Genomic DNA, 13,023 nt, shown 5'->3' with positions numbered 1-13,023 from the left:
AACAATTCAGAATAATGCCTTGATGCAATAGAAGTTCTTATAATTATAACCACTTTATAATTTTCTTTACAAAATATTTTTTTTTAAAAAATTATCTTTACTATAAACGCATTAATCAAACATAAATGAATATCAAAGATAAAACATATCTTTATTAATAATAAATATATTTTTTAAAAAACATACATAAGTTGCCTGGTTTTTAAATGAGACCATATTGGATCAACTTTTCAATAATGAGTAATGAATCAACATATATATGTATTCAACGTGATATTGTATCACACCAATCATATAATTTCTATTTTTAAGATAATTTTATAGAAAATAATAATAATAAAAAGATTATAAATGCCAATTAAAAGAGGATACACAAAAAAAAATAGCTGACATAAATTAATTTGCTAAACTTGTAATCCATGTATTGAGATCGGTACAATCTAAAAAAACAAATAAAAAATAATTATAAAGTTTAATTTCTAACCAACCCTATGTTAAATGACGAAATCAAAAAAATCAATTAGAAAAAGAGCAAAAAAACAACCTGCATCAATCCGAGTTAACCAATTAAACTCGTGATAATTATAAAGTTCAATTTCCAACCAACTCTATTTTAAATGATGAAATCAAAAAAATCAATTAGAAAAAGAGCAAAAAAACAACCCGCATTAATTCGAGTTAACCAATTAAACTCGCGAGCTGGATCATTAGATCATGATAGATTTATATAAAATAAATAAAAAAATAAAGCCCCATCTCCAACAAATATATTGTTGAAAGCTAAAATAAAAAAATTAAATTAAATTCATGAGATTAATATATAACCCGACAAAAAAATTAAAAAAACTATTAAGCAATTAAGCACAGTTTAAATAAAAAAATTTTAAATGATAATTTTTTTTTAAAAAAAGCTAAAAAAATAAAATCAAGTTTTTAAAGGGCTAGATTAAATAAAAAATACAAAACACTGTTATAATAAATATTGCTTCATGAATGTGACTTCATGATTTAACTTTATCTTTTGATTTTTGTTAAATAAATAAAATGTTTTTTTTTTCAAAAATAAAATAATATGATCATTGAATCATATTAAATCACATTAGGACAACATAATTGTTGAAATATTGTTATTTTTCTCTCTTGGGTTAATATTGTTATCATAAAAAAGAAAGAAATGTGGTATGAATATCTAAATTCTTATATGAAATCATCATTCAATTGAAATCAAACGACAAGAGAACATAAATCCTTGCTGCTGGTGACTCAGCATGTGTTGTCATACGAACCTATCCATAGCTGCTTTTCGTTTCGTTCATCTATTTTTTCTGAATAAATTAAAAAAAAAAGAATATCTATAAATTACTAATACCCTGTTATGCTTAATTTAAACATCTCTTTTTATTTATTTTCTAATCTAATTTTTCACTAATCAATCTTTTTCTTTCTTACCTCTTTTATTGTGAGGAGAATATACTACCACAACCTACTCCTCGTTTACCATTTCGTTCCCATAGTTACCCCCAAAACCTGAGAAGAATTACAATGCCCCACACAGGCCACCGTTGCCATTAATCAAAGACACCGAGGGCAATTTGAGTCATTAAATGAAAAGGTGAAAAATAGGAGAGAGAAAAAAAGGGAAAAGAGATGAAGTTGGATTTTGTTGTCTTCTCGAGAGAGAGAATCTGTAACTCCTAGAGAGAGAGAGAGAGAGAGAGAGAGCACAAACAAGAACCAATCACAGAGAGAAAGAGAGAATTAACAACAAAAGTAATTAGTCTCATACGTTTTAGTACAAATAATAATTCTCGTTAATCCATGATTACAACTGTCTCGTTATAGAATCTTGCAATATCTCTCTCTTCTCTTTTTTGAGCTCGGATTCTCACATTCTAGGTAAGTTCGTGTATGTATTTGATTGTAAAATGTTTGGCTTAACTGTTTGTTTGTTTTTTTTTAATGGTTTTATGTAAGATCTGTGGAAGCTAGGGTTCTTTACTTGATTCAAATTTGCATTTTTTTGTTCTTTCCTGTGCAATCAGAGCTTAATTTTATGTGATTTTGATAAGTTCCCAATCTTATTTTATTTTATTAATGGGTTCTCGATTTTCTTCTTCTTTATTTTTTTTAAGGTCGAGTTGTTCAATTTGGCTAAAAATTCTCTGGCATGTTATTTGAATTGGATGAAATCATCAATTATGAGTGTGCGTTAGGGATTAACTTGTCTTTCTTGGAAATGTGAAATCCTGGGATTTATGAGATTCTTTGGGATTAATATTTTGGTAAATTTTACTGCTTTGTAAGAGTTTAAATGGGTTTTTGAAATTGCTTGTGATTGTCTTTGTACTGTCCTTATTTCATTTGTATCTGTGATCTTTAGTCTTTCTTTTGTATTGGATTGTAACCATGCATGCCTGCTTATGAGCATGCTGTTTTTATTCATCGGCTGCTGTTGTTTCTTCAAAATCTTAGGAAATAAGGGAACTGCTTGGACATTAGAATTTATAATAGGGAAAGCAGTTGTGTATTAAAGTGAGTATTTAGATGCTCTATAGATCTCACTGCTGGTGAAATCATAGCGTGAAACCCCACCAGTGGGACCCACAGCCAGGGTTTTAAATTTCAGTTAGGATCATGATGCCGTGGTGATTGTGGGGGATGCTTAATGGTCATGGCTGTTTGCCATTGCTCAGTTGTTTAACAAACTTAACAATTTTTCTTTAGTGAACAGGTTTTATTAGTTTTACAATAAATGAATATCTTCATACTTTAAATGAATAAATACCTGCATTACCTTATTACTTGATTAAAGTTTTTCGCAACCGAGCTTAATATATGCATAACTAAGAGATGTCTCGGTGTGTTCCTGAAAGTAATACATCGACAGTGTCAAGTGAAATGGCTGGGACACATTGATTGCTGCAGTGGCTGTTACCGGCAATCAAAGGCTGTTAGAGGTGTTATTCTGAATGGTTCCATTGCTTCATGGCAATTATTTGATTCCATTCCCACAACATGTGGGTTTTTATCAACAATGAACCTGGAGACTGTTCATATAGGTGCTCTTGAAGCCTCTGTTATTAGCATGCTACCATACCTGGTTTTCGTAATTGATTTCAAGTGACACATTGGGTTGTTGATTGGTGCATATAAGTTAGCACTTGTGTCATTGCCTGAAGGTTGTTCCTACATATGCATGAAATGTTGTTTTATAAGCCAACCTCTTCTATTCATATTGAACTAGTTTCCTTGAAATGCCATGCTGATGTGCTTTATTGATGCTTCCAGTTCTAACCCCACCTCAACATGCTAGTGCATACATGCAGCACATGATATATTTGTGTAGTTGCTTTCATGTTTCTTGGAATTTATGTGTTTCTCCATTCCATTTTAATAGGAAAATGGATGGGCCATCTCACAGAGGCAGCAGTGGTATAGATATGTATTTACCAAATTACAAGCTTGGTAAAACTCTTGGAATTGGTTCCTTTGGAAAGGTAAAAATAGCAGAGCATGCATTGACTGGGCACAAAGTTGCTATCAAGATACTTAACCGTCGTAAGATAAAAAACATGGAGATGGAAGAAAAAGGTATGGATGATCCATGACACTTTTTCTATCAAAATGAGCAGGTTTGCTCGGGTAACCTGCTGTTCCATTATCTTTGATGATGGATGCTCCCATCTCATGATTTGCATGGATGATATTTTTCCCATAGTGACTAACAGTATTTATATGATTAAAAGGAGGTCATTTGAAACCTGAAATACAGAATGCAATACCGAGATTATAAAGATTTATATCTGAGGTTATTTTAACAGTTTTTTGGGGAGTTGAAGTAAGGTTTTCTTCCTCTCCTCGTGCATGATAGTTTTGATCAAATTTTCAACGACTGATGCAGTTCATTTTGATTTGCTCATGTGCTCCCTCTTCTTCCCTTTTGCAGTGAGAAGAGAAATCAAAATCTTGAGATTGTTTATGCATCCCCACATCATACGACTTTATGAGGTTATAGAAACACCATCTGACATATATGTTGTCATGGAGTATGTGAAGTCCGGGGAGCTCTTTGATTATATTGTGGAGAAGGGTAGATTGCAGGAAGATGAAGCACGGAATTTCTTCCAACAAGTACTAGTGCCTACTAACATGCATCACAATCCTCATATAGCTTACCTTCATTTTTGCAATTTAGTTATAGTGTGCAAAATTCTGTGTTGGTGCAGATAATATCAGGCGTGGAATATTGCCACAGGAATATGGTTGTTCATAGAGACCTGAAGCCTGAGAATCTGTTATTGGATTCTAAATGGAATGTGAAGATAGCTGATTTTGGGTTGAGCAATATAATGCGTGATGGTCATTTCCTTAAGACAAGTTGTGGAAGCCCAAACTATGCTGCACCAGAGGTATGGAGTTGTGGGTTTACTTGTTATAAAGATTTAATTGAAAAAAGGAGTTTCTCCTTACACCCATCTATTTCATGTAAAATACAGGTGCCCATGTATTGGTTTTACCTTGAAGGTTATTATTGCCATGATTTATTTATTTATTTATTTATTTATTTTGCAGGTGATTTCTGGGAAACTGTATGCTGGACCTGAAGTAGATGTATGGAGTTGTGGTGTTATATTGTATGCTCTTCTCTGCGGTACACTACCTTTTGATGATGAAAACATTCCCAACCTCTTTAAGAAAATAAAGGTATAGGGAATTCTTTTGACTAGGATCAGGGCATAACTAATGACCTTTCACTCAATGCACTCATGGTTTCAGGTCATCAACATCATTAGAATATTGTTGAGCTAATATAGTTTGTAGACTTAATTTTCCATGTATTACTTTTATCTTATAGATTCAGTTATGCATACTTTGACATGAATTTTGTATTTCTGCTGAATGCTATGTGTCCCAGAGTTCTTTTTTGTTATTTGAAACTTTTTTGTTAGATTCGAAGACTCTGCAATATAATTTCCAGGCCAAACACTTTATTTTAAATATTTGTTATTTATGATCTCATTACGTAATAGTTTAGAAAATCAGTAATTCCTAGACCAATAGATAAAAATAAGAATTTAAGTGAGGCACTGATCTTAAGCTTTTGAGTTGGTTATAAGTTCTCTAACATATTATCACTAGCTGTCCAGCTGTGGCCCATGTTACATTACTTGTTCTTTTTAGCTTCTTCTTCCATGTAGATTCTCTTGCATTTGATCATGACTGTGCCATTTGCTAGGCTCAACTAGCATGTGCCGAGTTTGATCTAAGAATATGAATCACTTGTTGTTAGGATAGGGAGTGTTGCCATGGTTTGTAATATGGAGGAGCTCATCTATGTAACAACTTAAGTTAATGGGCCATTGTGAGTTCTCTAAGATTAGGATCATTTTATTGCATTTCATTTGCCTATGTATTTAACTTTCATGTTCTCTGTCTATATCATTTTGTTCTTTAGGATGGGATATATACTCTTCCGAGCCATTTATCACCCGGTGCAAGAGATCTTATCCCAAGGATGCTTGTGGTTGATCCAATGAAGCGAATGACCATTCCTGAAATTCGTCAACACCCATGGTTCCAAGCTCGCCTTCCCCGTTATTTGGCAGTGCCCCCACCAGATACATTGCAACAAGCTAAAAAGGTTTGGTCTTTTGTTTTTTTCCCTTATGTTTGAAGAGATTTATCAAGTAATTTATTGAACCATTGGTTGTCATTGTTGCAGATTGACGAGGAGATTCTCCAGGATGTTGTCAAGATGGGATTTGACAGGATCCAACTTATTGAATCTCTTCGCAACAGAATGCAAAATGAGGTTTGGACACTGATTGATCTCTTAAAACTTGTTTTGTATACAATATTAAGATATGGCCTCATCACTTACCATGCTTTTTTCAGGCTACTGTTGCTTACTATTTGTTATTGGACAATCGATTTCGTGTTTCCAATGGCTATCTTGGAGCTGAGTTCCAAGAAACTATGGTGCGTTTGGTTTCCAAGTTTACTATAGAGAGGAAGAAACTTGTGTCTCCATTGTTTCTTTTGGTGTAGGAAGTTATCTTGAGTTGATAATGGTTTTTAAAAGATTGAAACCTCTAAATTTTGGTATCTTGTGCATATGTGGTGTGCCAAAGTGGGATATTACTCCATGCACTGCTGTTTCAATCATTTTGTGATCAATGGTTATATTTTACTGTCAACAATTTCCCCCCCCTCCTTTTATTTGACCAGAGAAAAAAATCACCGGACTCCTTTTTGGTTCCATTTTCATTTTGACCCTTTTTTATCTGGATTTTATAGGAAACTGCATTCAATCGAATGCATCCAAATGAACCTTTGTCTCCAGCTGGAGGACACCGCCTTCCAGGATTCATGGATTATCAAGGAATGGGCGTGAAATCACAGTTCCCAGTGGAGAGGAAATGGGCTCTTGGCCTTCAGGTTAAGTTTCTTGGCATTTTAGGTGTTTCCAATGGTGTCGGATGCTATGAATCAATTTCTAGTATGAGTGAAGGGGGTTTGATTGTTTGATCTGCTAAAGAGTTCAAGGTTTTGTGATGCCTTCCTATACAAGTAACATGATAAACAAAGAAATTGAAATCTACTTGTTTACCTATAATGTTAGGGAAGTCTAGGCAACTATTTCAAGTCATGGTTTGTGGAACATGTGCAATGATGATGGAGTGAATGACTTTATTATGACTCCCTGTGGTTGTGTTACAATTATAATTGATCATATTCTCCCCCAACTCTTTGACAGTCTCGAGCCCACCCTCGGGAAATAATGACAGAAGTTCTCAAAGCTTTGCAAGAACTGAATGTATGCTGGAAGAAAATTGGCCAGTACAATATGAAGTGCAGGTGGATTCCAGGCACTCCCGGTCACCATGAAGGAATGGTTAACCATCCAGCACACTACAATCATTTCTTTGGGGATGAACCCACCATTATTGAAAATGATGGAATCATTAACTCACCAAATGTGGTCAAGTTTGAAGTGCAGGTGATGTTAACCATTCTGATTGCTTCTTTAATTATTGCATTTCGAGCCTCCTTGAAAGAATTTATACAGGAAAGTTTGTAACTTGTTGGGTACGGTGTGTGGACAAAAGATATAGTGGAGATTGCTTCTCTTGCCTTTCCTTCTTGGAGAATTAAGATGCTCTAAACATTGTTTCTATTTAGGCATTTCCAAATGTTGCACAGCTGATAAAGGATCATTTTTCATGTCAATAGCTCTGTAGATTGTTGCATTGAGCTGATTCAGAGTATGATGGCTAATATTTTTTCAATTTCAATGGCTGTGACAGCTATACAAAACTCGTGACGAGAAGTACCTGCTGGACTTGCAAAGAGTACAGGGCCCGCAGTTTCTCTTCTTGGATCTTTGTGCAGCTTTTCTAGCTCAGCTCCGGGTCCTTTAGGTAGCCTTTCGAGAAGACCTTTGCCATGGATCTCATGTCATGCCTGTGAGTAGGAATTCACTCATGATGTATATAACTTCTCGGCTTAGCCTGTCTTTAATGTCTTAAATTTTCCCTTGGTTTCATGAGTAGTAGTAGTTGCTTGAGGCCATCCTACAGTGCAGATGGTTAAAGCACCTTACAGTGGTTTTATCTTAACTAGGATTTCTCTCAAAAGTTAACCATTTCTGTTCTTATAATTTCTAAGAAAGGATAACCGAATCTTGCTGCTTTTCTTGAAATTATGCCATTATGATAACTATAATTGAGCATGCACATGTTATTGTAATTATGCATTTCAAGCTATCCAGCTAGACATCTCCCAACAGCCGATGTTTGTCACCACTGAGTGATGCTCCAAATAATTTTCTTCCTTCTATCCATTTCCGTGATTTGGACTTAAAAGGCTCAAATGAGCCCTCAAAATTGGACCGCCATTAATTAGTATTCTCAAATGAGCCCTCAAAATTGGACCGCCATTAGTATTCTTTTGAGAATGACAATAGCAATTATTTTATAGAGCTCAAATGTTTATTGCTCGTTCTTTCACAATTTTTTCTCTCAATTGGATCCTTCAATGGCCAATGAAATTGAAAGATGGGGATTAGATTGAAAAACATGGAGAAACTTGATGGTTTTGAAATTGGCCAAAACATCAACTTTGGTCCTCTAACTTTTTGTAACTGACCCATTGTAGTCTTTTTTGTTTTTCAAAAATTCCCTTTTGATCCCAGATTTCATATTTCTTATTTTTCATTTATATTGGTGTCAAAACAATTCATCAATGAGGATGGTCCTACCAGTGTGTTATTTTATCTTGAAATTGTCTATGATAATAAATCTAATATCAAAAAGTTTTCTGATTTGGAGTTTATTTTTTGTTTTTGGAATTTTTTTTTGTTTTTTTAAAGGCAAAAGCATGTTTATTTAGGTTTTTAGAGTGTTAATTTGTTTTTAATGCTTTTTGGGTATTTTTGAAGAGAGCAACATGTTTATATAGGTTTTTAGGGTGGTGGTAGTGCTGGTGGTGTGTTTTTTTTTTTTTTGTGTGTTTTTGGGTAAAAAAACATGGTTCAAAATGAATTTTTAGATTATTTGATTTTTTTATAAATTTTAAATTTTAAATTTTAATTTATTTTAATTTGTTTTTTTAATATAAAAAAATCACGGTCTCATATAAAAATTATGCTATTTTGTTGATCCTATTTTCCGTCACCCTTCCCAACTATTTGACTCTTTTCACGATTCTCTTCATTTGATTTTGGCAAATCATATACGGACATATGACCATATCTCTACAGGCAGGGGCAGGGGCAGGGGCAGGGGCAGTTCTATGACAAGCTTTGAGGGATCTTGGCACCCCCAAAATTTTAAGAAAATTTTAATTTGAGCTCTTAAATTTTCAATTTTTTTCATAATAGTTATGCATTTAGCCCCCTTGCTCTTTAGTCTTATAGTTTTTATGATGACAACCCCAGTTAAGATTTTCTAGTTCTGCCTCTGCCTATATTTGGTGGGAGCATCAAGAGCAAGCTTTGGTTGAACACCTTAACTGTTGGCTCTATTTGGTCCGATGATGGATCATCTCAGAGAGAGAGAGAGAGAGAGAGAGAGAGAGACGTGTTTCGATTACTTGAATGGCAAGTCATCCTCTTGAAAATTATCTATTGTCTTTGGTGTGATGAACGGCAAATCTTTGAATGCCTCTTGCCATATATAACCACGGAGATTCCTGTTTTTTTTCTTTTTTTTCCTGCCCTGTTTTCACCTTCGTAAACAGTATCGCTCTGATGGCGGATACGTGGAAGGTTTGATGATAATCCAGGAAAACAAACGAGACATGAGTGGTAACCCCATTACCCTAACTTCAGCGCAGGATGATGGGCTAAAACGCCTGAACAAGCGTGCATAGGTGCTCCTGCCATGTTTATGGCTGTAAAGTGGCCAGGCCATGAAAAGGAAGAAAAGGGTTTGATCGTACTTGCCAATTCATTTTTAACAACAGTTGACTCTATTGCTGTGCTGCTTTTGTTTCGGTAGAAGTGGAAGGCACCATTCACCTGACACTCTGCTCAAAACAACCAACTGCCGTGGTTTTGTTTTCATCTTAGAGTATTGGAATGGTTTTTTTTTCTTTTTTTTCCTGCCCTGTTTTCACCTTCGTAAACAGTATCGCTCTGATGGCGGATACGTGGAAGGTTTGATGATAATCCAGGAAAACAAACGAGACATGAGTGGTAACCCCATTACCCTAACTTCAGCGCAGGATGATGGGCTAAAACGCCTGAACAAGCGTGCATAGGTGCTCCTGCCATGTTTATGGCTGTAAAGTGGCCAGGCCATGAAAAGGAAGAAAAGGGTTTGATCGTACTTGCCAATTCATTTTTAACAACAGTTGACTCTATTGCTGTGCTGCTTTTGTTTCGGTAGAAGTGGAAGGCACCATTCACCTGACACTCTGCTCAAAACAACCAACTGCCGTGGTTTTGTTTTCATCTTAGAGTATTGGAATGGCAATCCAAATGTTCCAACCTACCAAAAGAAGATGGTAGGAGTCATAGAGAATAGGTTTTGGCTAATAGCAGTTTGTTTCCACCAGTTCATACCTGACACTCTGCTCAAAACAACCAACTGCCGTGGTTTTTTTTTCATCTTAAAGAGTATTGGAATGGCAATCCAAACGTTCCAACCTACCAAAAGAAGATGGTAGAAGTCTTAGAGAATAGGTTTTGCCTAATAGCAGTTTGTTTTCACCAGTTCATGCAATAATATTCTGTCTCATAAACCTCATTGCTCTGCTACCTCCTCAGAAAAGAATCCAGCGAGGTAAAACTAAGATCCCTTCCTAGGCTTTCTTGTAATGGTTTCTCTGGTGAAAGCCAGATATTGTTCATCACTACTCTTAGCCTCAATTCTTGCATCATGAGGTAGCTTTACTAAAGGAGATTATCTAGCTTCATGTTCAGGCTAAGTCCAGATTCCTAAATTCCTGCAAAACGTTTTGCTTTCCATCTTTAGATTTTCCTACTGGAAACAAGAACTAGAATTCATGAAAATCACCCCACTAATCCTTTCAAAGTGATTATCATCGGTTAAGAATTAAAAGAGCAAAACAGACACAGTTCTTTTTTTGCTTGCGGTCCAAATGATTCAATCAAGCCTCAAATGCTTCTTAGCTCTATACATCTGAATTTTCTTGAACTGTTCATGAATTCTGAACTTGATACAAGATTAAAAGGTGCTTTCTGTTGTTGGCCAGAAAGCTAATATTACATGTCAACAAAAATCTGAAGTTCAGCAATTGCGAAAAATGGAATGTGGGATGGTTAATATATTTGAGCGTGAAATGCATATGAAAGGAAGATCCTCTGTCAATTAGTTTATGAAGCAGATTGGCGGTAGATCAAGAGTGTTCCAAAGTGACAATTCACCATCATTAATCAAAGAAGAGGAAGAAGATCCCATCTCCGTTGAGCTTTGTGAGTAATCATCCTCTTTCTGCATCACTTCCAAGCTTTCTTCTTCTGCTCTATTCCCCTCCTTTCTACCGTTACATGCATTTCGAAGTTCTGTTAATTGATCAGAACGTCCTTTTCCCTTGGCATTTCCTGATCCAAGCTTCAACTTTAAGCATTCAGGGATTCCATTAAAAGCATAAAGAGAAGCTGAGAACTTCCTCTCATATTTCATTCTCTTCATGGCTGCTTTAAGCATAGAAGGCTCATCTCCATAGCACTCAGGTTCCACTGGCTCCTCAATATCTTCAGCAATCTCAAAAGGAGAGTAGTAAAAAGGAGATCCAACATCATCAAAAAAATGGAAATCCAAAGCTCCTATATCGTTCCCTTCTTCCTCTTCCTCTCCATCTTCTTCTCCTTCACCTCCCAAGTTGTTACCATCACCACTAGATGACAGTGCTACATCACTCCAGCTATAGTCGAAGTCCCATTCTTTCCCCCCGCTATCTTCTTTCTCCGTTAAGCATGGCCCAAGACTTGTTGTCATGCAATCCAATGCACTAGCATTCGTGTTAATGGTGTTGTCGTTGCACATGGGGTAATCGTCTGGATGGTCGAGGAAATCAGTGAATTGGGTGTCTGAGAAATCGGTTGCTGGTTCTCTATATTCCTCCACTAGTTTTTGCTGCAGATTGTAGGGCTGAGAGGTTTTGGAAGGATCACAAGAGTTGTTTCTTGCTTTGAGCCTTTGGAGGAGAAGGTTAGTAATCTTTGAGGGAAGAGCTGGAGTTGTTGAAGAAGTTGGAGAACAAGGCCAGAAGTTAGTTCTCGTATTAGCACCGCGAAGCAAGCAAGCAGCTTCATCATAGGCTCTTGCTGCTTCCTCAGCAGTATCAAAGGTTCCTAACCACACCCTTATTTTTTGTATGGTGTCCTTAATCTCAGCCACCCATCTACCTGATGGCCTTTGTCGAACGCCAACAAATCTCTTTCTAGCTCTCCTAGCTCCTCCTAGAGCTGCTGCTGCTGCAGCTTCCTTAACCATGTCATCCCAAGCCATGGTTCCTTCACTAGAGTTCTTGTCTTCAACACTTTCACTGACCTTTCTCTTCCTAGCCATATCTTTCTTTCTTTCTTTTGTTTATGAGCACTAAGTTCTTTATATTCTCTTTTGTGTTGTTGGAGGCTATGTTTATTGCTTTGGCTATGTTGTGTTGGCTGGTCAAGTGGCATTTATACGAGGGTCTTTGAAGATGCTGTCAAATGAGAATGTAGAGTTGAAATGGTCTTCTTGTTTGTCCATACTCCCTTGTTCTTTTTTCAGTTTAAGCCTCTTATGGAACCAGGTGGAGTTTTCTCTTAAATTACAGCGAGGGAGCACCAGCAAGTGGATATATTGTCTGGCGATGCTAATTCCATGAATTTTGCTTTGACTCAGACAAAGGGTATAATGCTCCCTGCAATGCTATTGCTTACAGGGATTTTTTTTTTTAATTTTAATGATGAAATCTATGCCTGAAAGAGTCAATCTACCCTTTTCATCGATCTTTATTGCTTAGCTTATTGATAGAGTTGAATTAAGAAATACAATTGATTCCCCTAAGCAACCTGTCTTCAAGCACCCAGGACAGACATTGAAATCATCACTGTCATGAAAGAGACTGAATTGTAGCTTTTCTATTGTAAGGCATGGAGAGATTAATCCAACAAAAACAGACTACAGCCCCATCCATTTCCTGCAGAGATGTCCATGGATGCTGTGGACTGCCAAATAATTGCACTTCACATTTCACAAATGTCAAGTGTGATTCAGTTCTTAGCAGTAACACTGTTGTTTTCTTGTGTTTCTGTATTCTTCACTATAAAATGAAAGGAAACCTGCCATGTGAGTCATTTTCAAGCTCCGAAAAGTCAAGAAAATTACTTGGGATTATTAGCCATGCGTAGCATAAAACTAATCATTTTTGCTTTGTTAATTGCTGATAAAAGTCTAAAATTGTCGATTTCTCCAAAGCCCGAACACGATAAAGAGACATGATGAATTATATAAACCTTTTTATTTATTAAACAATATATTATATTAATCCATCTTTGGAATATTATTA

General features: G+C 35.8%; 2 protein-coding genes across 2 annotated transcripts; one reads left to right on the top strand and one right to left on the bottom strand.

The window, feature by feature from the left end:
* Positions 1-1,670: 1,670 nt before the first annotated feature.
* LOC105133482 (SNF1-related protein kinase catalytic subunit alpha KIN10) lies at positions 1,671-7,786 on the top strand. The gene is made up of 11 exons (XM_011037504.1): positions 1,671-1,896; positions 3,398-3,591; positions 3,947-4,131; positions 4,227-4,409; positions 4,573-4,704; positions 5,456-5,641; positions 5,723-5,812; positions 5,896-5,979; positions 6,298-6,438; positions 6,758-7,000; positions 7,308-7,786. The coding sequence occupies exons 2-11, from the start codon at positions 3,402-3,404 to the stop codon at positions 7,419-7,421; spliced, it is 1,548 nt and encodes a 515-aa protein (XP_011035806.1). The 5' UTR covers positions 1,671-1,896; positions 3,398-3,401; the 3' UTR covers positions 7,422-7,786.
* Positions 7,787-10,414: 2,628 nt separating this feature from the next.
* LOC105133481 (uncharacterized) lies at positions 10,415-12,360 on the bottom strand. Its single transcript, XM_011037502.1, has one exon. The coding sequence runs from the start codon at positions 12,036-12,038 to the stop codon at positions 10,836-10,838; it is 1,203 nt and encodes a 400-aa protein (XP_011035804.1). The 5' UTR covers positions 12,039-12,360; the 3' UTR covers positions 10,415-10,835.
* Positions 12,361-13,023: the final 663 nt, after the last annotated feature.

The sequence above is a fragment of the Populus euphratica genome, unplaced genomic scaffold (assembly GCF_000495115.2).
Source record: "Populus euphratica unplaced genomic scaffold, PopEup_1.0 scaffold129.1, whole genome shotgun sequence".
NCBI lineage: Eukaryota > Viridiplantae > Streptophyta > Magnoliopsida > Malpighiales > Salicaceae > Populus > Populus euphratica.
Note: the sequence above shows the minus strand (reverse complement) of the source record. Positions and strands in the feature narration are given on the sequence as shown.